Below are 26465 nucleotides of genomic sequence, written 5' to 3' on the forward strand. Positions count from 1 at the left end.
ATTTATTTATTTATTTATTTATTTTTTATTTGTTTGTTTGTTTGTTTGTTTGTTTGTTTATTTATTTATTTATTTATTTATTTATTTTATATACCGCCCTATTCCTGAGGGACTCAGGGCAGTGAACAGCGAACGATAAAAATACATGTAATACAAACGTTAAATATATATATATATATATATCCTGCCTGTTATGGAGTAAACAGTACAGGGGAAATAAATTAACAGCAAACAATTTAAAAGCCAGTGGGGCTGGTCTTTCATTTCTGAGGGGCATTCAACTCTCACCCAAATTTCTCTTCTTCCCTTGGCAGAGGTTGATTTAAAGCAGGGGTCTCCAACCTTGGCAACTTTAAGACTTGCGGACTTCAACTCCCAGAATTCCTCAGCCAGCTTTGCTGGCTGAGGAACTCTGGGAGTTGAAGTCCGCAAGTCTTAAAGTTGCCAAGGTTGGAGATCACTGATTTAAAGGGCTTTGTTTTGGTAGATCGGGTAGCATTCCCAGTGCCCGGTTTAGGAGGAAGATCTGTTGAGGTAAGTGTGTGTAGCTAGTCCTCAACATACAAATAGTGATTGTTCGAAGTAACAACAGCATTGAAAAAAGTGACTTACAACCATTATTCACACTTACAACCATTGTAGCATCCCCATGGTCGCGAGATCAAAATTTAGATATTTGGTAACTGGTTCATATGCAATATAGTCGCTATGTCGCAGGCAGGGGTGGGTTCTAAAATTTTTTACTACCGGTTCTGTGGGTGTGGCTTATTTTGTGGGTGTGGCTTGATGGTCATGTGACAATTCTTTAGGATTTAGCAGAGGTACTGGTCTACCAGGCTTTTAACTGCTTGCAGAACTGTACCGGTCTACCCATTTATTTTTGCAGGCACCGGTCTACTCATTTGTTTTTGGAGGCACCGGTCTACCACCACACTGCCTTTTACCATTGATCAGCTGTAGGGCGGCCTTTTGAAGCCCTGCGGCAAGAGTTTAAACAGTTTTTTCCCTTCTAGCTGATCAGCTGGGACTCGGAAGGCAGCAATAGATTGGGGGCGGGGCCAAATAAAAGGTAAGAATAATGCAGGGGGGGGCGGGAGGGCCCAGCTCCTGAACAAAGAGAACCGGTTCGGTGATGTCATATCGTCACCGCTACCGGCTCGACCGAACCAGGCCGAACCGGGAGGAACCCACTATTGATCCCGGGGTCATGTGATCCCTTTTTGCGACCTTCTGACAAGCAAAGTCAATGCAGAAGCCAGATTCACTTCACAACCGTGTGACTAACTTTACAACTGCAGGGATTCGCTTAACAATTGTGGCGAGAAAGGTCGTAAAATGGGGCAAAACTCCCCTAACAACTGTCTCGCGTAGCAACGGACATTTTGGGCACCGTTCTGGTCATAAGTCAAGGACTACCTGTAGCATTTTGCTCCTTAGGGCAGAGAGAATTCTTTGATAACCTTAAAAATGGTTAGAAATTTCCCTTGGCTTTCCATATCCTTTCCTTGAAGATTAGATGCAGGCATCAAATGCAGGCAGTGTTCCAGTATCTCAGGGGCTGCCACAAAGAAGAGGGAGTCAAACTGTTCTCCAAAGTACCTGAGGGCAGGACAAGAAGCAATGGGTGGAAACTAATCAAGGAGAGAAGCAACTTAGAACTAAGGAGAAATTTCCTTAGAACAATTAATCAGTGGAACAACTTGCCTCCAGAAGTTGTGGATGCTCCAACACTGGAAGCTTTTAAGAAGATGTTGGATAACCATTTGTCTGAAGTGGTGTAGGTGTAAGTTGTGCCTGGGCAGGGGGTTGGACTAGAAGACCTCCAAGGTCCCTTCCAACTCTGTTATTCTATTCTAATTATTATGTTTTGGACACATTATCTGAAGTTTCTAATGCTGGGAAAGGTAGAAGGAAAAAGAAGAAGAAGCGCAAGGTGAATGGACTCGGTTACCATGGTGATGGGTAGGCCCTTGGAAAACCTGAAGGAGCAGGTTGTCCTGGAGAAAATCTATCTTTATGGATCCAGCACCAACGTAATGGTTATGAATGTGGGAACTGTTGGTTATGAATGAGGGAATACACTGCAGAGGTGTCAAACTCTATTTCATTGAGGGCCGCATCAGGGCTGTGTTTGACTTCAGGGTGTGTGTGTGGCTGCTGAGGGCATGGCCAGGGTGGGTGTGGCCAGCTCGACATCACTCGTGGCAGGGGCGCCTGTGGCGGTCCAAGCGCTTTGCCAGCGAAAACGGGCTCCCAAGCTCTGTTTTCGGCTGCGACGGCCTCCTGCAATCCTCTGCCAGCAAAAATGGAGCTCGGGAGGGGCACATGTGGTCCTCCCGAGCTCCATATTCACTGGCACAGACACCTCGGGCTGGTTCTTCACTGTTTTCGGGGCGGCCCTGTGAGCCAGATCTAAACACCCCACAGGCCGGATCCGGTCCACAGGCCTTGAGTTTGACACCCCTGGAATACAGGTAGTCCTTGACTTACAACCATTTAGCGACCATTTGAAGCTCCATCCGAAATGAAAAAAGTGGCTTAAAACCGGTCCTCACACTTGTAACCCTCATAGCATCCACACAATTACATCATCAAAATGTGGGTGCTTGGCATGTCAAGGCTCCGACTTATCAGCCCAAGTAAATCAGAACTCCGAGGCTTTCGTTTTCCTCAAAGAATTCCTTTATTGGGCACATCGTCTCAGCACACTTAGTGTAAAATCAACTCTGACTCTTTCGCGTGGTTTCAGCATAATTCAAACCAGCAACAACCAGCGGTGAAATGCTCCCGGTTCAGACCGGATCGCCCGATCCGGTAGCGATGGCGGCGGGTGGTTCGGAGAACCGGTAGCAAAAATCCCTGCGCAGCCGCCCCCCCCCCCATTGCCCAGCTAAGCCGCACGATCATCAGAGGCTTTTTTTTTTTTTACTTTTAAAAGCATTTTTTCTACAACCCCTTCCGATGAAAAAATGCTTTTAAAAGTAAAAAAAAAAAAAAAAGCCTCTGATGATCGCGCGGCTCAGCTGGGATCGTCAGAGGCTTTTCAAAGCATTTTTTTCTGCAACCTCTTCGGCCAAAGAGGTGGTTAAAAAAAATGCTTTGAAAAGCCTCTGACGATCCCAGCTGAGTTCCCTGATCGGCACAGAGGCATTTTTTAAAGAGCATCTCTGACGATCCCAGCTGAGTTCCCTGATCGCCAGAGGCTTTTCAAAGCATTAGAAAAAAATGCTTTGAAAAGTTTTAAAAAATTTAAAAAGTTGGCCACGCCCACCCAGTCACATTACACCCACCACCACCAAGCCACGCCCACAGAACCGGTAGTAACAAACTTTACATTTCACCCCTGACAACAACCCTTCCCCCCAAGTGTCACTTGTCACGTTGGGCAATTAGCTTGGTTGGCTATGTTTTTTTTTCCTTATCTTTGAACTTCCTAACAGATTCCTACCAGACATTTCTCCCTTGCCCTGCCTTATGGAGGAAGGCGTAAAGGAACATTTGTAATCTGACAGCTGTTCATTCCAAATCCCTCATAGCCAGAAATAAACTAGAATGAAAAAAAGGGATACAGAAGAAGGGATAATTCTCCAGTCAAATTCCTTGTTGCAAAACAAGTTACAAGTACAGAAGTGAATGGTCGAAAAAGAACTACCTAACCTGAGGTGTGCTAGGTTGCATCCATGATTATGTAAAGTTCTCCTTAAATTTACATTACAGGTAGTCCTCGACTTACAACAGTTCATTTAGTGACCATTCAAAGTTACACTACACCGAATAAAGTGTTTTTCACGCTTACAACCGTTGCAGTGTCCTGTAATCAAAATCCGGACACTTGGCAACTGACTCCTATTTATGACGGTTGCAATGTCCCAAGGTCATGTGATTCCCTTTTACGACCCTCTGACCAGCAAACTCAACGGGGAATCCAGATTCACTTAACAACCATATGACTAACTGAACCACAGCAGCGCTTCAGCTAACAAGTGTGGCAAGGAAGGTTGTAACGTGGGACAAAACTCATTTAACAGACGTCTCACTTAGCAACACAGCAATTTGGGGCTCAATTGTGGCCGTAAACTGAGGACTACCTGTATGGTTTTAGTGTATTGTTTTTCTTTTGTTTTTAATTGTTACCACTCAGACATGCATTTGGGTTACTATGCAAATTTAATAAATATTGTGCTTTTTTTAGGGTGGGGGGAAACAGACCGGAGGGCTAACAGTGCAAATAAGCAGATGGAGGAGACAGTGAAAAATGGAGCAATTGAAACAGATCAGTCAGATTGGGTTTTTTTTAAAAGTTTCATATTTTGAAAAATGAATGTTAACGTTTTCTTTCTCTCCTCTTCTTCTTCCCAGGAGGCTCAGTTCTCTTCCTAGCTAGCTTCTGAGCTTGGTATGGATAATGGTAGAGCGGTGGAAGGTCAAGTAGGCTTAAAACAGAATGATGCGGAGATCAGAGTCCATGGACGTATTCTTCCAGAGGTGAGCAGTTTGTGTCTTGCTGTGTCATAATGGTAGTTGGCCATGAAACAAGACAATGCAGCTAATCCTCGACTTATAACAATTTGTTCGGTAACCATTCGAAGTTACAGTGACACTGAAAACATGACTTAGACCCATGATGGCGAACCTATGGCGCGCATGCCCGAAATGGCATGCAGAGCCATCTCACCTGGCACGTGTGGCGGCACCTGTTCCTCTTCTGGGTTTCTGGCATGCATGCGCGCACGATGTTCAGCTGGCCTTTGTGCTTGCATAAGAACTGGTCTTCCATTTTCCAGCGTGAGCACCTGCGCTGGCCAGCCAACTGATTGGCGCGAGTGCCTGCATGGCAGTAACCTGAAGACTTGCTGGCTAGTGCACGCCAGAAACCAGAGTACATTTTCCAGCACGTGCTTCGCCACCTGATCGGTGCATGTGAATGCGCAGCAGTAATCTGAAGACTTGCCAGGAGTAAAGAATAAGAAACCGCAGTTAAGAAGAAGAATCCTGAAGAAACTGCAACAGAGGTGTGATATTCAGCAGGTTCTGACCAGTTCTGCAGAACTGGTAGCAGAAATTTTGAGTAGTTCGGAGAACCCGTAAATACCACCTCTGACTGGCCCAGTGGTGGGTTCCTCCCGGTTTGGCCAAACCAGTAGCGGTGACAATATGACGTCACCGAACCGGTTCTCTTTGTTCGGGAGCTGGGCCCTCCCGCCCCCCCCTCCCCGCGTTATTCTTACCTTTTATTTGGCCCCGCCCCCAATCTATTGCTGCCTCCCGAGTCCCAGCTGATCGGCTAGAAGGAAAAAAACTATTTAAACTCTTGCCACGGGGCTTCAAAGGGCCGCCCTACAGCTGATCAGTGTTAAAAGGCAAATGAGTAGACCAGTACCTCCAAAAACAAATGAGTAGACTGGTACAGTTCTGCAAGCAGTTGAAAGCCTGGTAGACCAGTACCTCTGCTAAATCCTAAAGAATTGTCACATGACCATCAAGCCATGCCCACAAAATAAGCCACGCCCACATAACCAGTAGTAAAAAAAATTTGAGAACCCACCCCTGGATTGCCCCCCCCCCATCTATTCTCTGCCTCCCAAGTCCCAGCTGATCAGGAGGAAATGGGGATTTTGCAGTAACCTTCCCCTAGAGTGGGGTGGGAATGAATGTTTTTACAATATCCTTCCCCTGCCATGCCCAGCAAGCCACACCCACCAAGCCATGCCCACAGAACTGGTAGTAAAAGTTTTTGAATCCCACCACTGAACTGCAAGTACATTCTCTGTTGCGCGCCCACCTCCTGTTCCTGGTCTTGGCGCAGACAAGCACGCACAGTGCTCCCTTTTCGGCACTCGGTGCCGAAAAGGTTTGCCATCACTGACTTAAGACTGTTTTTCACACTTACGACCATTGCAGCATCCCCATGGTCACCTGATCAAAATTTCAGACCCTTGGCAATTGACTCATCTTTATGACAGTTGCAGTGCTCCAGGATCTTGTGATCCACCTTTTGCGACCTTCTGACAAGCAAAGTCAATGGGGAAAGCCAGATTCACTTCACAATGGTGTTAGTAGCCTAGCAACTTCAGCGATTCGCGTAAGAACTATGGGAAAGGCAAGTTGTAAAATATGGCAAAACTCATTTAACAAATGTCTCACTTAGCAACAGAAATTATGTGCTCAATTGTGATTGTAAATTCAAGGATTCCTTGTAAAAAGTCAAATGAGCAACAAGCTTAAAAGTAGCAGCAAAATAACTTTTTTTTATAAAAAAGTCAGTATTTCTCCCTTAATACTATATGCAGGGTTTATTACCATTGCTTAACAGACAGCACATAAAGAAACAGGTGTTTTATGCAATTTATGCCTTGGGAAATAAACGTTTCAGTGCTTTCATTACTGAAAAGGCTTTGTGGAAATTAATAGTGTTGACATCCAAAAGGCAGCATTGCAACATGGAACATGGCTCCTGAACAAAGAGACTACCAAAGCCAAAGCTCCTATACAGGTAGTCCTCGACTTATGACCACAATTGAGCCCAACATTTCTGTGGCTAAGTGAGACATTACTTAAGTGAGTTTTGCCCCCATTTTATGACCTTTCTTGCCACAGTTGTTAAGTGAATCACTGCAGTTGATAAGTTAGTAACACAGTTATTAAATGAATCTGGCTTCCCCACTGACTTTGCTTGTTGGAAGGTTATAAAATGTGAACACGGGACCTGGGGACACTGCAACTGTCATAAATATGAATCAGTTACCAAGTATCTACATTTTTATCATGTGACCCATAGGGACGCTTCATTGGTCCTAAGTACGAAAAACAATCATAAGTGGCTTTTTTTCAGTGCCATTGTAATTTTCAACGGTCATTAAATGAACTGTTGTAAGTCAAGGCCTACCTGTATGTCCTCTTCTCTTGTTCCTCTCTTATGAGTTGAATCACATGGGAACAAGTTGGAATCTGACACTTACTCTACATTGGGGTCTCCAACAAGGGTGAAATGCTCCTGGTTTGGACCACCCGATCTGGTAGAGATGGCGGCGGGTGGTTCGGAGAACCGGTAGCAAAAATCCCTGCGGCCCCCCCCCCCCACCATGCCCAGCTGAGCCACATGATCATCAGAGGCTTTTTTTTTTAACTTTTAAAAGCATTTTTTCTACAACCTCTTCCGACAAAAAAAAATGCTTTTAAAAGTAAAAACAAAAAAGCCTCTGATGATCGCGCGGCTCAGCTGGGATCGTCAGAGGCTTTTGAAAGCATTTTTTTCTGCAACCTCTTGTCCGAAGAGGTGGTAAAAAAAATGCTTTGAAAAGCCTCTGACGATCCCAGCTGAGTTGCCTGATCGGCAGAGGCTTTTCAAAGCATTAGAAAAAATGCTTTGAAAAGTTTTTTTTTTTAAAAAAGTTGACCATGCCCACCCAGTCACATTCCCCCCCCCACCAAGCCACGCCCACAGAACCGGTAGTAACAAATTTGACATTTCACCCCTGGTCTCCAACCTTAGCAACTTTAAGACTTGTGGCCTTCCAATTCCCAGAATTCCCCAGCCAGCATAGCTGACTAAGGAATTCTGGGAGTTGAAGTCCACAAGTCTTAAAGTTGCCAAGTTTGGAGACCCCTGTTCTATATGAATGACTCTCTGAGTTTGTTCTCACTTTTTTTGTTGTTGTTGTTGTGCATCCCAATCCTGCTGAAGACTCAGACTCAGGTCAGTTGAAGACTTACTGGCTGCATTCATGTCATATGCAAAGCTTGTTTGGGTTATCCTTGATTAGGTATTTTGTGGCTTAGCATGCTGAACAAAACTTGCCTGTGTCATTATAATTCATTAATCCAGTGGGAAGTCTTTGTGTAAATGATTAAGTATCCCCCATTAGAAAATATTGCATGAAGTTCTCTTACCAGCGTAAACGCAAAGGAAACCCTATCACTTATTTCCATTTTAAAAAATTGTCTACCATTGCTTATGAGAGAAAAAGCCCCTGCTGCTATTTTTTTCTGTTGCATGATTCGATCTCTTAAAAATGTTCTGCTTTTTGTTTCCAGAGTCCTGAAGAGAGAAAAAGTGTGATCAACTCCTTGGTGTCTGGGGCATTGGCTGGCGCTGTGGCCAAAACAGCCGTGGCACCGTTGGACAGGACGAAAATCATTTTCCAAGGTAGGCATGAGAGTAGGGGGGAGAAATGGGGGAGTCTCCCTATCTTTCTCACTTATGGAAGCAATCCTAGTTTCTGTTGTGACCCAGGCCCAAGTAGTTGTATTAAATATAAACAGTTCGAAAACAAACAGACTTTATTAGAACAGCATAGTCCAAACTAAATTAAAGCAAATTCTTCAAAACACCATTTCCACAGTTTATCACCTGACTTTGGGATAATTAGGCAAACTGCCAAAGGCTTTTCTTGGCAAAAGTTCAGAAGCAGAAGACGCCGACAAGAAATGAATACAGTGAAACAAGAAGCAATTCTCTCAACGTTGTTTTCCGGCAAAGAGGCCAAGAGCCATTGCTGGTCTTTTAAGCCTTATGGGAGGGGCCAATCATCTCTTGGCCTTACTCCCAAGTCGTCCTCTCTGCTTTATCTGCTCCTGCCTTCTGGCAGCTCTTCTCATACGTGCACTAGGAACAGGCTCCTCCTGTTCCTCTGCCTCTCTACTGTCAGCCTCTGGAGGCTCCGAAGTCCGCACATCACTCCCCGATGTCCCTGGCCCCATCTCTGCCTCAGACGCAGAGCCCTCATCCGGGCCTTCCCCAGCCTCCAGGACTGGCCCATGTTCTTCCTCAGCCTCATTGCTGTCCGACTCCGCTGCCAGCTCCACAGGCTGCTGGCGGACCACAACAGTTTCCTGTAGATCAGGGGTGTCAAACTTAAGGCCCAGTGGCCGGATCTGGCTTGTGGGGTGCTTAGATATGGCCCGCAGGACCGCCCTGAAAACAGCGAAGGACCGGCCTGTGGTGCCTCTGCCAGCAAAATTGGAGCTTGGGAGGCATTCTCTGGCAGAGGGTTGCAGGAGGCCGTCGCAACCGAAAACAGAGCTCGGGAGCCCATTTTCATTGGCAAAGTGCTCAGGCCACCACAGGCGCCCCCGACATGAGTGACGTCGAGCTGGCCACACCCACCCTGGCCCCCGAGATTAAACACAACCCTGATGCAGCCCTCAATTAAATCGAGTTTGACACCCCTGCTCTAGGTCAGTGTTTTTCAAATTTGACAACTTTAAGATGTGTGGACTTCAACTCCCATAATTCCCTAGCCATCATGCTGGCTAGGGAATTCTGGGAGTTGAAGTCCACACATCTTAAGGTTGCCAAGTTTGAAAAACACTGATGTAGATGGATGGACTTCAATTCCCAGAATTCTCAGTGGTAGTCTGGTGGTTGAGGAATTCTGGGATTTGGAATCTGTAGATCTGCACGGACCCAAATTTGGACAAACAACCGCATTTATTCCTGGCTTGTCATTGCTCTAACCATCTTGGAAGCCAGATTTGACTGCTGCCTCTGAAGTCTGGCTTGATAATGAAACTAAATGGCAGGATTTGGAAAGTCTGCATGCTTTTCTTTTTTCTTTTTTTAAAATCCTGGCTAATTTGTAATTAGTTTGTTCAACCATCTTTGCAGAAGGCCTTTGACAAGCCAGGAATAAGAAGATTTGAGGTGTAATGGTTTGTGGAAGCAAGGCCAGCATATTCTTTAAAGGCATTTAGATTCTTCATTCAAATGCTTGAGAGCCGAGGTGGGGAACCTTGGCCCCTTTGGTCCACCCTGTAGACTTCAACTCCCAGAATTCCCGAGCCAGCATGGTTCCCCTGCATTAGAGCATATCTAATAATGTTGCTTCCTGTTATTTTGGACATGCGGTGATAGTTTATAATTCACAGCAGGGATGGGTTCTACTTACCTTTATTACCGGTTCGCATCACATCACACATGCGCAGATCACCTATGATGATGTCCGGGTCAGTGGGTGGAGCCTCCCGCCGGTTCTACTACCGGGTCCGAACCGGGGGCAACTCACCCCTGTTTCACAGTCTTCTTTGGATCCACTTCTTTGGTTTCTTTTTTCTAATATTCAGATAAAACTTTCTTTCCTATACCTTAAATCGATTATTCGCTAGCCTGCATTGTGGGATGGTACAGAAGGAGTAAAGACCTCTTCTTATGTCATCCTTTTAGGGATTTGAAGAATGTCCTCTTAAGACTAAATGTTCTCACTTCCTTCAATCTATTTGCAGGACTTGGTTTTTGATCTCTTCTATTCTCTCAATCTGTTCTAGTTGTCTGACTCCTCCTTAAAATATGGAAACCAGAGTTGGACATACTGTTTGAGATGGGATTCTGATTAATGTGGAACAGAGACAAATTTGAATTCCTCCCGTCATTGATAAGCATGTCCCTCCATCTTCTCATCTTGGCTCGTAATAAAAAAGTTGAAGAGCACAGGGCTAAGGATTGGGTCTTATTGCAGCCTACACCAATGTTTCTTAGTGTTCTGTCCCCAACCACACGCACACACACCAACAGACGTTCAAGAGTTAAAGACCAAACCAGCCGGCAAAATCCTTTTCCTTAAGATAACGGAACTTGGCAACAACCTAGTGGCTGCCTGCCAAGAGTTTATTATTTATGAAGAGGAGAGATAACTTCTCCCCACTTCTGATACATCAAAAGAAACAGCTCAATAATTACGGAGTTAGTCAAGTCCAGAGATAATCCAGCTAAGTCTTATAGCAAAAGTCCGGCAATGCAGAATGGCGTGGAAGCTTTCAGCTTTGTTCGTCACAAGGTTTGACTGGCCACCACACTCCCTTTTATATCCTGTGGGGTGTGGTCCAGTGACTCAGCCTAATCTCGGGCACGCCTTTTCTTCTGTTGCGCGCGCTTATCTCTGCGACGCTGGCGTGGATCCAGCCAAGACTCATTACCTTCATCACTGTCCATCTGTGGCTGCGTGGACGTGCTTGGCCCCGGCCCTATCTCTTGCCCTTTGGCGGACACCGAAGGCATTGCCAGAGAGGAGGGTCCTGGAGAGGGAGGCCTTGCCAACTCCTCTTCTTCACTCTCGGAGTCCTCTCCTGCTGATGATACAGGCTCAGGTAACGGAGCCACAACACTTAGCCTTGGTAACTTTAAGATGTGTGGACTTCAGTTCACAGGTGGGCTCCTGGGGGTTCGGCAGGGTTCGGGCAATCCTCTAGCCAAGGATTGCCGGAGTTTGGAGAACCCCCAAATGCCACCCCTGGCTGTCCATACCCACCCCACCTTGCCCCTCCCAAGAGTCTCCATGCGGCCCGTTCATCATTCCAAGTAAGTGCAGGGGCCGTGTGGAGGGTCTGGGAGGGCAAAAAACAGGCCTAATGGAGGTTCCGGAAGTCCGGAAACGGGCCTATTTCTGGCCTCTGGACCCCAGGGAAAGCTGTTTTTGCCCCCCTGGAGGCTCGAGGAAAGCCTCCGGAGCCTGGGGAGGGTGAAAAACGTCACCACTACCCCGCCATAGTGCAGGCGGCTGACTAAGCCACGCCCACCATGGCCACACCCACCCAGCAACGGGGCAGCGAACCCGTTGCTAAAGGATCTGAAGCCCACCCCTGCTTCAATTCCCAGAATTCCCCAGCCAGCATTCTGGGAGTTGAACTCCACACATGTTAAAAGTTGTCAAGGTTGAGAAACACTGGCCTACACCATCCCTCCCTCCAGGCTAATGCGGTCCTGTTGAGACAGTAGGTGCCAATTCGCAAAGGCAGCCAAGATGGTTCTCTTCCTTGGTTGGGGTGTCCCAAACCAGAGACTGCCTGAGTGCAAAGATGCTGGTTTGTGGCATGGATTAGTCTGCCCATAGATTTCTCAGTTGCAGTGCTGATGTGTGTATGACTTCTTTTTTTTTTCTCTCTCTCTTTTCAGTGTCGTCGAATAGATTTTCTGCTAAGGTAAAGTGAAACCTCCTTCTCTTTTCTAAGCTTCATTGCAGGTTGAGGGAAGGATTTAATCTCACTGAATTGCTCCCATGGGTTGCTCTCACCTTTATTATTATTATTATTATTATTATTTATTCAATTTATATCCCGCCCTTCTCCTAGTGGACTCAGGGCGGTGCACAGCCAGAACTAAAACACATATCAATACAAAATTTAAAATTATTAAAAGAATTAAATAACTGTGGCCCAAAAATTTAAAACATTGAAAACTAAAAACCATTTGACAATTTAAAAAGCTAAAAAAGACTAAAAAAAAAAAAGGGGGGGGGGGTTTTCACGCCAGCCCTGCTTGATGGAAAAGAAAAGTTTTTAGGGCACGGCGAAAGACCCGGAGATCCGATATCCTTCGTATCTCCGGGGGCAAATAGTTCCAGAGGGCAGGAGCTGCCACAGAGAAGGCCCTCCCCCTGGGGGTCGCCAGCCGACATTGCCTGGCTGACGGCACCCTGAGGAGTCCCTCTCTGTGGGAGCGTACTGGTGGGTGGGAGGCTATCGGCGGCAGAAGGCGGTCCTGCAAATACCCAGGTCCCATGCCATGGAGCGCTTTAAAGGTGGTGACCAACACCTTGAAGCGCACCCGAAAGACCACCTTAACACCCCTCTCCTTTGTCCCTCCTTCTAACCTCTTAAGAGCCAATGAAAATTAGTCAAAACAGAACTACTTTTAAATGGTAGGCACATGGATGTGCCGTGGTGGCGCAGTGGTTAGAATGCAGTCCCTGCAGGCTACTTCTGCTGACTGCCAGCTGCCAGCAGTTTGGCAGTTCGAGTCTGACCGGCTCAAGGTTGACTCAGCCTTCCATCCTTCCGAGGTGGGTAAAATGAGGACCAGGATTGTTGGAGGGCCAGAGGCTGACTCTGTAAATTGCTTAGAGAAGGCTGTAAAAGCACTATGAAGCGGTATATAAGTCTAAGTGCTATTGCTATGTGCCAATTGAAGTATAATCCTGGGGCAAAATTCCAGCAAAAGAATAGACATTCAAAGAGGAACTCAAGCCTCATAAGGAGGCTGTGTAGCTGGTTGCTAACACCAACACAGAGAAAAAGTAGCCTTTGTTCTGTGTAAGGAGGCAGATAGTTGGGTGTGCCATTGACTTATCCTATAGTAGCATCTGAGGGGTCTTTGGGGCAAAAATCTTTCCTTCTCGCTTAGTTGCCCCTCTTCCATCAAAAGAAAGGAACCCAATGGTTCCCAATATTTCTGCTGGACTCTGGCACTGGGTTCTACTCTCCTGTTTTACACGCTCTCTCTCTCTCTCTCCACTGTGGTTTAAAGGAATACTTATTGTCAGATATTTCTTCTTCTTCTCCTCCTCTTCTTCCTCCTCCTTCTTTTTCTCCTCCTCTTCCTTCTCCTTCTCCTCCTCCTTCTCCTCCTCCTCCTTCTCCTCCTCCTTCTTCTCCTCCTCCTCCTCCTCCTTCTTTTTCTCCTCCTCCTTCTCCTCCTCCTCCTTCTCCTCCTCCTCCTTCTCCTTCTCCTCCTCCTTCTCCTCCTCCTTCTTCTCCTCCTCCTTCTTCTCCTCTTCCTCCTTCTCCTCCTGCTTCTTTTTCTCGTCCTCCTTCTCCTTCTCCTCCTCCTTCTCCTCCTCCTCCTCCTCCTCCTTCTCTTCTTCCTTCTTCTTTGCCTTCTTCTCCTCTTCCTCCTCCTCCTCCTCCTGCTTCTTTTTCTTGTCCTCCTCCTCCTCTTCCTCCTTCTCCTCCTCCTCCTCCTCCTCCTCCTCCTCCTTCCTCTTCTTGAGAACTGTGGGCAAGAAGTAAAGCAGAGACATATTCTTTCTGGAGCAAATTATTTCTGAAAGGTCCCTCAGTCTTGGCATCTGCGTTTCTGGGTTTACCATGGTCCCAACAGTCTTGTTGCGGTTTCTGCATCATCTGGGGGCCTCACATGTATTGCCATCAATGAAAGAAAGGCAGATACCAACCCATTCTGTGGGAAGCTTGGTTAGGATCAACAGGAACATTTTGAGGGGACACCCATGAGTTTGTAATCTGAAAACGCCCTACATCCTGCCTGCCCTAGCCCCAACCTCCCCTCTCCAAATTCCCTCATAAAAGGTTCACAGCTCTTTTGTCTTTCAACTGTGTCGCATCTAATCCAGCCCCTCTTCTACCTAGGAGGCCTACCGGCTGATCTATCGTACCTACCTCAGGGAAGGCTTCTTCAGCCTATGGCGAGGCAACTCGGCCACCATGGTTCGGGTGATCCCCTACGCTGCCATCCAGTTCTCCGCGCATGAGCAATATAAGCACCTTTTGGGCAGCTACTATGGCTTCCAGGGAAAGTAAGTTGCTATGGAGCCTCAATCTGACTCAGTCTCGGCCCCAGGGCCGGATTTAGATGAAAAGAGGCCCTAGGCTATTCCACTTATGAGGCCCTTTCACCTATAGTGAAAGTGTAATTTTAATTTTACTAACAATTTGAATGTAGGCCCCTCTTGATCTTGAGGCCCTAGGCTGAAGCCTAGTTAGCCTATAGGAAAATCCGGCCCTGCTCGGCCCTTAAAAGTCTCGACCTGAGCATGTGGGGAAGACACTGTCAAGGGCCAGAAGCCAGGAACCAGGAGAATTTTCAAAAGAGTTCAGATTTACTTCATGCTTCCTCTACACAAGAATCTGAACTCCTCGCAAGGCAAATTTGTGCCAGAGAACCGTCAACAGGACTTCAGAGGGGGATGGACTTGGGTCGTTGTGGTTTATAAATCTTGATTCATTGCTTAGCCTGATGTAGGAATCCTGCCAACTGTACTTTTGTGGCAAGGCAACACAGCCAGAGTTTTGGAATGAACAGTGTTCAGTTTGGAAGCTCTTTTGCCCAGTCTGAGAGATGTTTAGGATCTACCGTGTTTCCCCAAAAATAAAACCGGGTCTTGTTTTAATTTTTGCTCCAAAATAACACTTTAGGGCTTATTTTCTGGTTAGGTCTTATTTTGGGGGAAATACGGTACTAAATGCATCCATCTGGCTGACAATCTTAACGGGGGCTTATTTTTGGGGGGGTAGGGCTTATATTATGAGCAGCCTGAAAAGTCATGCTAGGACTTATTTTCCGGTTGGGTGCTATTTTAGGGGAAAACAGGGTAGTTAGCCAACAACCAAAGAAATTCTCCTTTTCAAATATTACTTTTGTTTTAGAGCGCTCACCCCTCTGCCCAGATTTATCGCGGGCTCTCTGGCAGGGATCACAGCTGCCATGTTGACATACCCCCTGGACCTGGTCCGTGCCCGTATGGCAGTAACACCGAAGGAAATGTAAGTAGTTAGGCAGGGACATGTGAGGTGTATTCTTTAACTATTATTGTTCCTGAAAACCTACAGGTTGGCGCACAAACCCTCATCCAAATGAAGACTTGCTTTGATCACTCTCGAAGCCAAGAAAGTTTTGCCAAAGTTATGACAAAAATCCTTCCACTCCAGGATTGTAATTGGTTCAATAACGCATTCATCCATAAAATGGTTTGCTTGTGCATAGTTTACTTTTGGCGAACCCATAAAATACCTTGGGGATCTACTAATCACAGTGACCCCAAAAAAAAAAAAAAATTGACAAGACTGTAGTGGAATGTAATCTGGATTCCCAGGAGGGCGGGATAAGGGATGCTTTTGTGGTTTACCACAATCCCCCACCTCTTGTGAGAGTACGCACAAAAGATTCAGCCTACCCCAATATAAACGAAGATGACAAACATGGCCAACACATTTAAATTCCCCACCCTTGGGAGACTCCCTAAAATAGCGGTACATATCCTGGGACAGCCATAGATCCTTAGGACTTTCTCTGTCAACCGTCCCATTGGCATATGCAGAAAAAGAAGATCACTGTGATGGTGAACCTATGGCACGCGTGCCACAGGTGGCACACAGAGACCTCTCTGCGGGCACGCCAGCCATCGCCCCAGTCCAGCTCCACCGCGCATGCCCACCAGGGGTGGGTCCTAAATTTTTGTTACTACCGGTTCTGTGGGAGTGGCTTATTTTGTGGGCATGGCTTGATGGTCATGTGACAATTCTTTAGGATTTAGCAGTGGTACTGGTCTACCAGGCTTTTAACTGGTTGCAGAGCTGTACCGGTCTACTCATTTGTTTTTGGAGGCACTGCTCTACCCATTTGTTTTTGGAGGCACCAGTCTACTCATTTGTTTTTGGAGGCATCGGTCTACTCATTTGTTTTTGGAGGCACTGCTCTACCCATTTGTTTTTGGAGGCACCGGTCTACTCATTTGTTTTTGGAGGCATCGGTCTACTCATTTGTTTTTGGAGGCACTGCTCTACCCATTTGTTTTTGGAGGCACCGGTCTACTCATTTGTTTTTGGAGGCACCGGTCTACTCATTTGTTTTTGGAGGCACCGGTCTACTCATTTGTTATTGGAGGCACCAGTCTACTCATTTGTTTTTGGAGGCACTGCTCTACCCATTTGTTTTTGGAGGCACCAGTCTACTCATTTGTTTTTGGAGGCATCGGTCTACTCATTTGTTTTTGGAGGCACTGCTCTACCCATTTGTTTTTGGAGGCACCGGTCTACTCATTTGTTTTTGGAGGCACCGGTCTACTCATTTGTTATTGGAGGCACCGGTCTACTCATTTGTTATTGGAGGCACCAGTCTACTCATTTGTTTTTGGAGGCACTGCTCTACCCATTTGTTTTTGGAGGCACCGGTCTACTCATTTGTTTTTGGAGGCACCGGTCTACTCATTTGTTTTTGGAGGCACTGCTCTACCCATTTGTTTTTGGAGGCACCGGTCTACTCATTTGTTTTTGGAGGCACCGGTCTACTCATTTGTTTTTGGAGGCACCGGTCTACTCATTTGTTATTGGAGGCACCAGTCTACTCATTTGTTTTTGGAGGCACTGCTCTACCCATTTGTTTTTGGAGGCACCGGTCTACTCATTTGTTTTTGGAGGCACTGGTCTACCCATTTGTTTTTGGAGGCACTGGTCTACCCATTTGTTTTTGGAGGCACTGCTCTACCCATTTGTTTTTGGAGGCACCGGTCTACTCATTTGTTTTTGGAGGCACTGCTCTACCCATTTGTTTTTGGAAGCACCGGTCTACTCATTTGTTTTTGGAGGCACCGGTCTACTCATTTGTTTTTGGAGGCACTGGTCTACTCATTTGTTTTTGGAGGCACTGGTCTACTCATTTGTTTTTGGAGGCACCGGTCTACTCATTTGTTTTTGGAGGCACCGGTCTACTCATTTGTTTTTGGAGGCACCGGTCTACTCATTTGTTATTGGAGGCACCAGTCTACTCATTTGTTTTTGGAGGCACTGCTCTACCCATTTGTTTTTGGAGGCACCGGTCTACTCATTTGTTTTTGGAGGCACTGGTCTACCCATTTGTTTTTGGAGGCACTGGTCTACCCATTTGTTTTTGGAGGCACTGCTCTACCCATTTGTTTTTGGAGGCACCGGTCTACTCATTTGTTTTTGGAGGCACTGCTCTACCCATTTGTTTTTGGAAGCACCGGTCTACTCATTTGTTTTTGGAGGCACCGGTCTACTCATTTGTTTTTGGAGGCACTGGTCTACTCATTTGTTTTTGGAGGCACTGGTCTACTCATTTGTTTTTGGAGGCACCGGTCTACTCATTTGTTTTTGGAAGCACCGGTCTACTCATTTGTTTTTGGAGGCACTGGTCTACTCATTTGTTTTTGGAGGCACCGGTCTACTCATTTGTTTTTGGAGGCACTGGTCTACTCATTTGTTATTGGAGGCACCAGTCTACTCATTTGTTTTTGGAGGCACCAGTCTACCCATTTGTTTTTCGAGCGCCCTGGTCTACCACCATACTGCCTTTTAACACTGATCAGCTGTAGGGCAGCCCTTTGAAGCCCCGCGGCAAGAATTTAAACAGTTTTTTTCCTTCTAGCTGATCAGCTGGGACTTGGGAGGCAGCGAATAGATAGAATAGAATAAAAGGTAAGAATAACAGGGGGGCAGGAGGGCCCACCTCCCGAACAAAGAGAACCGGTTCGGTGATGTCATATCATCACCGCTACCGGCTCGGCCAAACCAGGCTGAACCGGAAGGAACCCACCACTGATGGCCACGCTCCTCCCGCCGGCTAGCTGGTCTTTGGGTCTCTGCCGCGGATGCAGGGGGGATGGAGCGCATGCGTGGGGGTGCTCGCATTGTATTTTGGGGGAAGGTGCGCGTGCATGTATCCCCCTGTGCCTCATTTTGGGCCTGGAAGGCCTCCTGCACCAACCTGGAAGCCAAACGGGGCACAGGAATGCCGCGCAAGGCCCCCCCACGCTCCGATTTGGGCCTGGAAAGCCTCCTGAACCAACCAAAAATTGGCAGGGGGGGCACATGTGCGGAGGGCACTCGCATTGTATTTTGGAAGTTCCGGCATGCGCATTTGCGTGAGCGGGTGCGCACTTTGGGCACTTGGCACCAAAAAGGTTAACCATCCCTGTCCTAGGACATTATTTTATCAAGAGTATAACTTTACTGATAAATCCATATAGGCACACTAGAAAACAAAGCCAGCCCTGACTTTTAGTGAGAAAAACTGCATAGATAAAATCCCCCTTTTCCCCCCTGGGCCACCCACCGTCCAGTGTGTCCACTAATCCAGTGCCATCTCTTTGGGAAACAGCAGGGGTGAAATGTAAAATTTGTTACTACCGGTTCTGTGGGCGTGGCTTGGTGGGGGTGGTGGGGGTAATGTGACTGGATGGGCGTGGCCAACTTTTTTTTTATTTAACTTTTCAAAGCATTTTTTCTAATGCTTTGAAAAGCCTCTGCCGATCAGGATCGGGATCGTCAGAGACTTTTCAAAGCATTTTTTTTACCACCTCTTCGGCCAAAGAAGTTGCAGAAAAAAATGCTTTGAAAAGCCTCTGACGATCACAGTTGAGCCGCGCAATCATCAGAGGCTTTTTTAAAAAAAATTTTAAAAGCATTTTTTCGGAAGAGGTTGTAGAAAAAATGCTTCAAAATTTTTTTTTAAAAAAAAGCCTCTGATGATCGTGCGGCTCAGCTGGGCATGGTGGTGGTGGTGGGGCGCTCAGGGATTTTTGTTACCGGTTCTCCGAACCACCCGCCGCCATCGCTACCAGATCGGGCGATCCGGTCTGAACCGGGAGCATTTCACCCCTTGGAAACAGTCTGCTTGGCTCAAAAGTTTCTCATCGTTTGACCTTGAATTGTCGAGATTGTCCCAGGCCATAGACGGTGCACATGAATTCCTTAATTCCTTCCCATACATCCCAATCATTCCTTTGCCACCTTCCCTTGTTTCTGTTGTCTGGCTGTGAGCGAAAGTGCAGAGCGAGTCGGCCTTAACATTCTCCCTGCAAACTTCTTCCTAACTTTTGTTTGATGGTGTCAGGATTCTAGTCCACAATGCAACCTATTCCATTTTTCCTTGGCAGGTACAGCAACATAATTCACGTATTTATGCGGATATCTCACGAGGAAGGATTGAAGACCCTGTACAGGGGCTTCTCACCTACCATTTTAGGGGTGATCCCTTATGCTGGATTGAGCTTTTTCACTTATGAGACACTGAAGAAGCTGCATGCAGGTAAGGACAATCAAGCCGATACTAATATATGCACGTAGTCCTCAACTTGCAACCGTTTGTCTTAATGTCCATTCAAAATTAACAACAGCAGTGGAAAAAAATTGATTTACAACCAGTCTTTGCACTTATGGCCATCCCAGCATCCCCATAAACATGAAAACATAGTATGCAAACCAGCATTTGCATTTCCTGCGTCGGATGAGGACAGCACATCTTTCTCCTTCTGTCCTGGCCATTTTTTACAGAGACACGATTGAGAGCGTGTTTACAAACTGTTTGGTGGCAACAGTGCCTCAGATAGAAAGTCCATACAGAGAGTGGTGAGGACAGCGGAGATTATAGGAAGCTCACTTTTTGCAACCTTCCGACAAGCAAAGTGAATGGGAAAACCAGATTCACTTAACACCTATAACACTAACCTAACAACAACAGAGGCAAGAAAGGTCGTAAAATGGGGCAAAATTCACTTAAAAAATGTCTCATTTAACAACATTGGGTTCACCAGAAGTTGGCAAACAGGCCGTTTTTGGACTCCGTAGGGCCTCCGGGGGAAGTGGGGGAGGCCATTTTCGCCCTCCCCAGACTCCTAGAAAGACTCTGGAGCCTAGTGGGAAAAACTGGCCTACTGGGCCATTGCGTGCCAGGAGCGTGGGGGGGTGGGGTGGGAAGAGCATGGGGGGGTTGCGTGCACATGTGAGGGGGTGGGGTGCATAGAATTATGGGTGTGGACACGCGCACGCGTGACCCACCCCCGCTTCTGGCACGCGATGGCCAAAAGGTTAGCCATCACTGCACTAAACCAAGCTGGCTCTTTATTTCTGGAGAAGCACATTCTAAGGCAGTGATGGCAAATCTTTTCGGCACCAAGTGCCAAAAAAGAAGCGCATGCGCGAAAATGGAGGAGCTGCCCAGGGCGCATGCGCATTCCCGAAAATAAACTTCCGGTTTCAGCTACTGAACTTCCGGTTTCAGCCAGCTACTCTTCCGGGTTTCACGAGCGTGCGCACGTGACAATCAGCTGGACGGCGCGCATGCTCACGTAGGAGAATGGAAAACCAGCTCTTCTAGTTTCTAGCACTGCCACATGCAAACAGGCCAGCTGATCTTTGCACATGCACACCAGAAACCTGGAAGAGGAATGGGCAACACCACACGTGTGAGGTGACAGGGCTCCGTGTGCCACTTCGGTCACGTGTGCCATAGGTTCGCCATCACGGGTTTAGTGGTTAAGACACTAATCTGGAAACTATAGGAGTGTTCTGTCCCCGTCCCCACACACACACACAAACAGCCAGCCAGGGGTTAAAGAATTACTTGGCACACACAAGGTTCGTTATCAGGAACTTGGCAGCAATACGATAACTGTCTGCCAAATGCTTTACTTCAAGAAGAGGGAGTTCTCCTCCAGCAGATAAACACCAACAAATACACACAGTTTTCAAAAACAGTCCAGCTCAAACAGAAACCTTCAGCAGATTCAGGCGTTGTACAAAGTGACTAGCCAGAAGTTAGCTTTGTCCATCAGAGTCTAAATGGCCACCACACTCTCTTATATAGCCTGTGGGGTGTGGTCCAGTGACTCAGCTTAATCCCTGGCACGCTTCCTTATCTGCTGCAAACGTTTATCTCGCCTTCGTTGGCGTGGATCCAGGAACGACGTATCACCGTCATCGCTGTCATTGGAGACACCTGGCTCCTGGCCAATCTCCTCTCCCTCGGCAGACACCTGAGGCATTGCCAGAGAGGAGGGGCCTGGAGAGGGAGGCCTGTCCGGCTCCTCTCCTTCATGTTCGGAGCCTTCTTCCTCCGATAAAATGGGCTCGGGGGTCGGAGCCACAACAAGGAGACTGTGAGTTCTAGTCCTGCCTTAGGTATGACAGACAGACAGACAGACAGACAGACAGAGACAAAGACAAGCATCTGTTTGTTGTCTTTCTAAGCATCTCCACCCTGCCTCCTTTTCTTTCTGTCTCTTCTCCAGATCACAGCGGGAGGAGAGAACCCTACCCCTTGGAAAGGCTTGTGTTTGGGGCTTGTGCAGGCCTGATCGGGCAGTCGGCCTCTTACCCTCTGGACGTGGTCCGTCGACGGATGCAGACCGCAGGGGCGCTGGGCTACTCCTACGGGTCTATCTTCCTCACCATGAGGGACATCATTCGGGAAGAGGGACTCGTCCGAGGCTTGTACAAAGGGCTCAGCATGAACTGGGTCAAGGGTCCCATCGCCGTGGGCATCAGTTTCACCACCTTTGATCTCATGCAGATTCTCCTCCGAAAATGGGGACACAGCATGGACGTGCAGAGGTAACGCCAACCCTGCCGCCCAGGGGTTCCTTGCGGAGTGGGAGTGACCACCACGGTGGCGCCAGTCAGTGCTGACGAACGAGGATGGACAAATCCTCCTTTTTTTTTTTAAACCCCCTTCCCTTGATCCCAGATGAGATTCTCACGGTAGATCTGAATGTGACCTCGGAGAATTCGGTTTCAGACACACAGATTCCTCTAACTGCGGCCATCTCCCCTCCGGTTTCCAGATAACGAATGTGCAAAGAAATAATAGTAGAAATCAGTGCAGGATTTTCATTGTTTTTACGATGTGATCGACATACCCCGGAATTCTCCGAATAGGGGAGAAAAGGGGCCTCTTTCACTGCTAGCCTCATAACTGGAGGCAGCAGCTGATGTGGTTTTATCTGTGTCAAACATTTCCCCCCCCCACAAACTCTTCCCATTCCCCTTTTATTTTATTTTTTAAAATTTGTCCACAACTCTCCTCGCCTATCATTTACCTCTCGGAAGTGCAGTGCCAGATTGGGGTGGGAATATTTTTCCATAGAGTTGACTTAAAAAAGAAGGACGCTTCCTCTGGCATTTTTTGGGGTTGCTGGAAACCAGGAGATCTTAAATCGACAGCGTTTCAGGTTGTTACTTTCCAGAGCAGCATTTAAAATAAAGGATTTTGTGTTTTATTTTGTTTTTCAAAGAAAAAAAAAAGCAGCAAGAACAACAACTACTACTACTACCAGATAGTTTTTTTCCCTTTTCCATTGGAGATGATTCTGGGGAAAACATTATCAGTGCACAGTGTTAACTGGAAACTCTTGCCGTCTTGATATGCTATCCGTTTTCATTTCTTCAGTATTATCCATATTATTTCCGCAGTAGGAAAAGCGTAGAGAATGGATGTCATAAGTGTTTGGTTGGTTGATTGGAAGGAACGTGAAGGGATTATGAGCGCCTGAGAATCTCCTCTTCCTATTTAATATTAACTTGTTGGGTTCTCAGATTGAATGAAGAGCCCTCCCCTGCTTTGTGCGTTTTTAAGATCTTGCTCGCTTGAAAATGGAGGAAACACACCTGTTGGCAAAACCGGCAGTCTCATGTTGTAGCCTCCTTCCTAAATAATATAATTTCACTACTTATTTTCCTTTTTCCTCCGTCCCTTTGCTGCTGCTTGTCAGAGTGGAGAATACCATTGTGCCATGTTAGGCAAGCTTCCTGTGGCAGCTTATATATTTCCTGCATTTAGGTCTCTCTGGATAGTTTTTTGCTGCTTTTTGCTCTTTTTCTCTTTGCCTGTTTTTCTCCTTCATTCAACTTCATTCACTTTGATTAGGGGTGGGGGAGGATAGCAACAGATTACCCCGATGTGATTCTCAAGTCCTTCCCTTCTGGCTTGGGGAACTGTGGCCCTTTTATGACATGCGGACTTCATCTCCCAGAATTCCTGAGCCAGCATGGCTCAGCTCAGCATGGCTGGCTCAGGTATTCTGGGAGTTGAAGCCCACAAGTCATAAAAGGGCCATAGTTTCCCACTCCTGGGCTAAAGGAAGAAAGAAGGAATGGTGTATGTTACAGGAAAAAATCTGTGTCTGTGGCAAGGCTAAAAGACACTCGCTTGTGAACTGACATGGATCCTTCCCCACATTTTGTACAACAGGCTGGAAACTGACTCTGACATTTTGTGGGCCACAAAATATTTTGTGGCAATCTACACTACGCCTCTCCACACACACACACACAGAGCATCCTAATTGTTCTTTATATGATCCTGGAAATTCTACAACTTCCCCTTGTTTGATTCTTTGCAACCTCGCTAATCGAATTGATTTCTGCAGAGGGGCTCAGAATCCAACGGAAGCTTTTGCTGTCGTAAAGCGTTTTCTGCAATTGAGATGCTGTAAGTGCCCACCCCCAGAAAGCATATTTTTTAAGAAGCAGAATCCAGAATGTGATGCGTAGGTGTTGTGCAGACAAAACATGTTGACCGTGAAGGAAGATACGTGATGAGCAGCCTCAAGGTTGCTTAGCTGCCAACGTGCACAAGTCAAATCACAAATCAATAAATGTGAAAGATGTCTCAAATTGAGACTTATTAAATATGAAATATGAAACTCAGCTCTTAGAAGAAGGCTTTTCTCCCGGTTTTAGAATTTTTTAGATTCCCTTCCCTCCCCACCCCATCCACTGCTTAAGCTTGGTTGCCAATCTAGCTTGTGTTTTTTTTTAAAACCTGCTTTATATACTTAAACACTGCACCACTTACCTTATGGTCTTGCATAGAGCCTCTTGGCCAGAAATGTTAGACACTATCACAAAACATCCCCTGGTCATTGTAATCAAATCAAATTCATTGGGGGTGTATTGGACATTTAGCTGGGGGAACCTGCTATAATGGGGATTTGTGGGGAGCTAAAATGGGTCTCCCTTTTGTTCCCCAATATTAACTCAGCTGGAGATCTTTACCAAGGCAAGTTCAGTGTGTTTTTCTCTTGTCTGCACATTCCTAAGGTAGAGAGTGAAAATTTGGCCAACTTTTAAGTCCTGTGGACTTCAACTCCCAGAATTCCCATGGCTGGTTGAGGAATTCTGGGAGCTGAAGTCCACAAAACTTAAAAAAGTTGCCAAATTTGAGGATCCCCGGCCTAGAGCAGAAGTGGTGAACGAAGGCCCCTTTATGACTTTTGGACTTCAGCTCCCAGAACGCCTGAATTCTGCAAATTGAAGTCCACAAATCATAAAAGGGCCATCATTTCCCCACCCTTGGTCTAGAGTCGTTTTTCAAACCCGGCAACTTTAAAATGCTTGGATTTCAACTCCCAGAATTCTCCAGCCAGCATGCTGGAGTCCACACATCTTAAAATCGCCCAGTTTGAAAAACACCGCTCTAGAGTAAGAATAGTTCAAGGGCAGGTTGGCCTTCCCTACTTGGAACCTAGCCAGGGTTTTCCTTGGTCTAATAATAATAATAATTCGAAAAGGTCAATACAAGCCGGGCGGCCCTAAACGGCACCTTTCCTGTCGCTGCCAACCTTCTTGAGCTGAGCAAGGTGATTTTTTAGCAAACCCTCAATGCTGTTTTTCCAGGGTTAACAGGTCAGTTAGTTGACTGGAGTCTTTGCTGTAATTTGAATGTGCCTTTAAAAGGTGCTGTGTTGGCCTCCAAACACAACAGGAGTGTTCTTGTAGGACAAGGGGAACTATTTTTTTGACAAGTGAATCAGTGGGGAAACAGGATCCCTTTCCTTGCAGGGGTTCCTAACTTTTTCCCCTTACAGAGCTCTTCTCCAGGGATTGTCTGGAGAAGCCACCCTTGATGTAGGAAAATCTGTGGTGCGTTCCAGGCAGGGCTGTTCCTCGTAGCTTTGTGCAAACGGAGTATACGATTGCAAAGCCACCCACAACATGTTTCCCCTGAGAGGGTTGTGGGCCCACAAGCAGCGTTTTGAAGGAAAGTGAGCTAGCCACTCAAGAATTTGGCACCACCGCACAGTCAAGTATTATAAAGGGTGACTTTGGAGAGCTACCCCAGCCTTGGGGGGAACGACGGCGTTAATATGGCGCGACGCATTTGTGTAGAATGTTGAACGCAACGGCCTCAGCTGACGAGAGGTTCTCCTCTGCATTGTGGCTTTTTATCTGGCCAACGATACTTTTGTTTTATATAGATGTTTATAGTGACAAAATTATAAAGATCTGTGCCAAGGGAGGAGGTATATTTAATAATAAAAATGAATTATCCAGTTCGTGGTGTATGCCGTGTCTTTCTTTTTTGTCTAATTGTATAGAATTAGACGGCATTATTAATACAAGTATCCCCAAACCTTTTTGATGACCTGGCTATTAAAAGAATAACAGAATTGGAGACCTTAGAGGTCTTCTAGTCCAACCCTCTGCTCAAACAGGAAACCCTATATCTGTGATGGCTAACCTTTTTGCCGTCGTGTGCCAAAAGCGGGGGGCCACGGGGGGGTCGCAGGTACGTGTGCCCACATCCATAATTCAATGTGCATGCGCACGTGACCCCCTCCCCACAATTCCCCCTGCTTTTGGCACGCAATGGCACAGTAGGCCCGTTTTTCCCCCTCCCCAGGCTCCAGAGGCTTTCTAGGAGCCTGGGGAGGGCAAAAACAGCCTTCCCCAACTCCCCAGAGGCCTTCAGGAGGCCAGAAACAGCCAGTTTCCCAACTTCCGGTGGGACCGGAAGGCCTGTAAATCAGTTGGCCGGTGCGCGCATGCGCGCTGGAGCTGAGCTAGGGCAACACTCGCGTGCCCACCAATATGGCTCTGTGTGCCACCTGTGGCACCCATGCCATAGGTTCGCCATCACAGCCCTATATCCATGATGGCGAACCTATGGCACACGTGCCACAGGTGGCATGCAAAGCCATATCGGTGAGCACGCGAGCATTGCCCTACCTCAGCTGCAGCACACATGCGCACACCGTCCAGCTGATTTTCGGGCCTTCCGGGCCCACCGGAAGTTGGGAAACAGGCTGTTTCCAGCCTCCGGGGGGTGGGGAAGGCCATTTTCGCCCTCCCCAGGCTCCTAAAAAGCCCTGGAGCCTGGGGAGAGCCAAAAACGGGCCTACCGGGCCCATCATATGCCAAAAGCAGGGGGAGCGCAGTGGGGGGGATCGCAAGTACATGCATGGGGGGCAGGGCACATTGAATTATGGGTATGGGTATGTGTG

The 26465-nt window shown here is 47.0% G+C and overlaps 1 protein-coding gene across 3 annotated transcripts in view; it reads left to right on the plus strand.

Moving 5' to 3' along the window:
* Positions 1 to 25517, plus strand: part of SLC25A42 (solute carrier family 25 member 42) — a 47529-nt gene extending 22012 nt beyond the window's left edge. For all 3 annotated transcript variants that reach the window (XM_034422585.3, XM_060694746.2, XM_060694744.2), the window contains 7 exons: positions 4360 to 4485; positions 8035 to 8146; positions 11888 to 11913; positions 14077 to 14243; positions 15094 to 15210; positions 19341 to 19492; positions 21474 to 25517. In XM_034422585.3, the coding sequence (XP_034278476.1) occupies positions 4399 to 4485; positions 8035 to 8146; positions 11888 to 11913; positions 14077 to 14243; positions 15094 to 15210; positions 19341 to 19492; positions 21474 to 21799 (987 nt within the window). In that variant the 5' untranslated portion in view covers positions 4360 to 4398 and the 3' untranslated portion in view covers positions 21800 to 25517. The remainder of the gene's footprint in view (positions 1 to 4359; positions 4486 to 8034; positions 8147 to 11887; positions 11914 to 14076; positions 14244 to 15093; positions 15211 to 19340; positions 19493 to 21473) is intronic.
* Positions 25518 to 26465: the final 948 nt, after the last annotated feature.

This window comes from Pantherophis guttatus, chromosome 1 (assembly GCF_059756535.1).
Source record: "Pantherophis guttatus breed Tessera chromosome 1, ASM5975653v1, whole genome shotgun sequence".
Lineage (NCBI taxonomy): Eukaryota > Metazoa > Chordata > Lepidosauria > Squamata > Colubridae > Pantherophis > Pantherophis guttatus.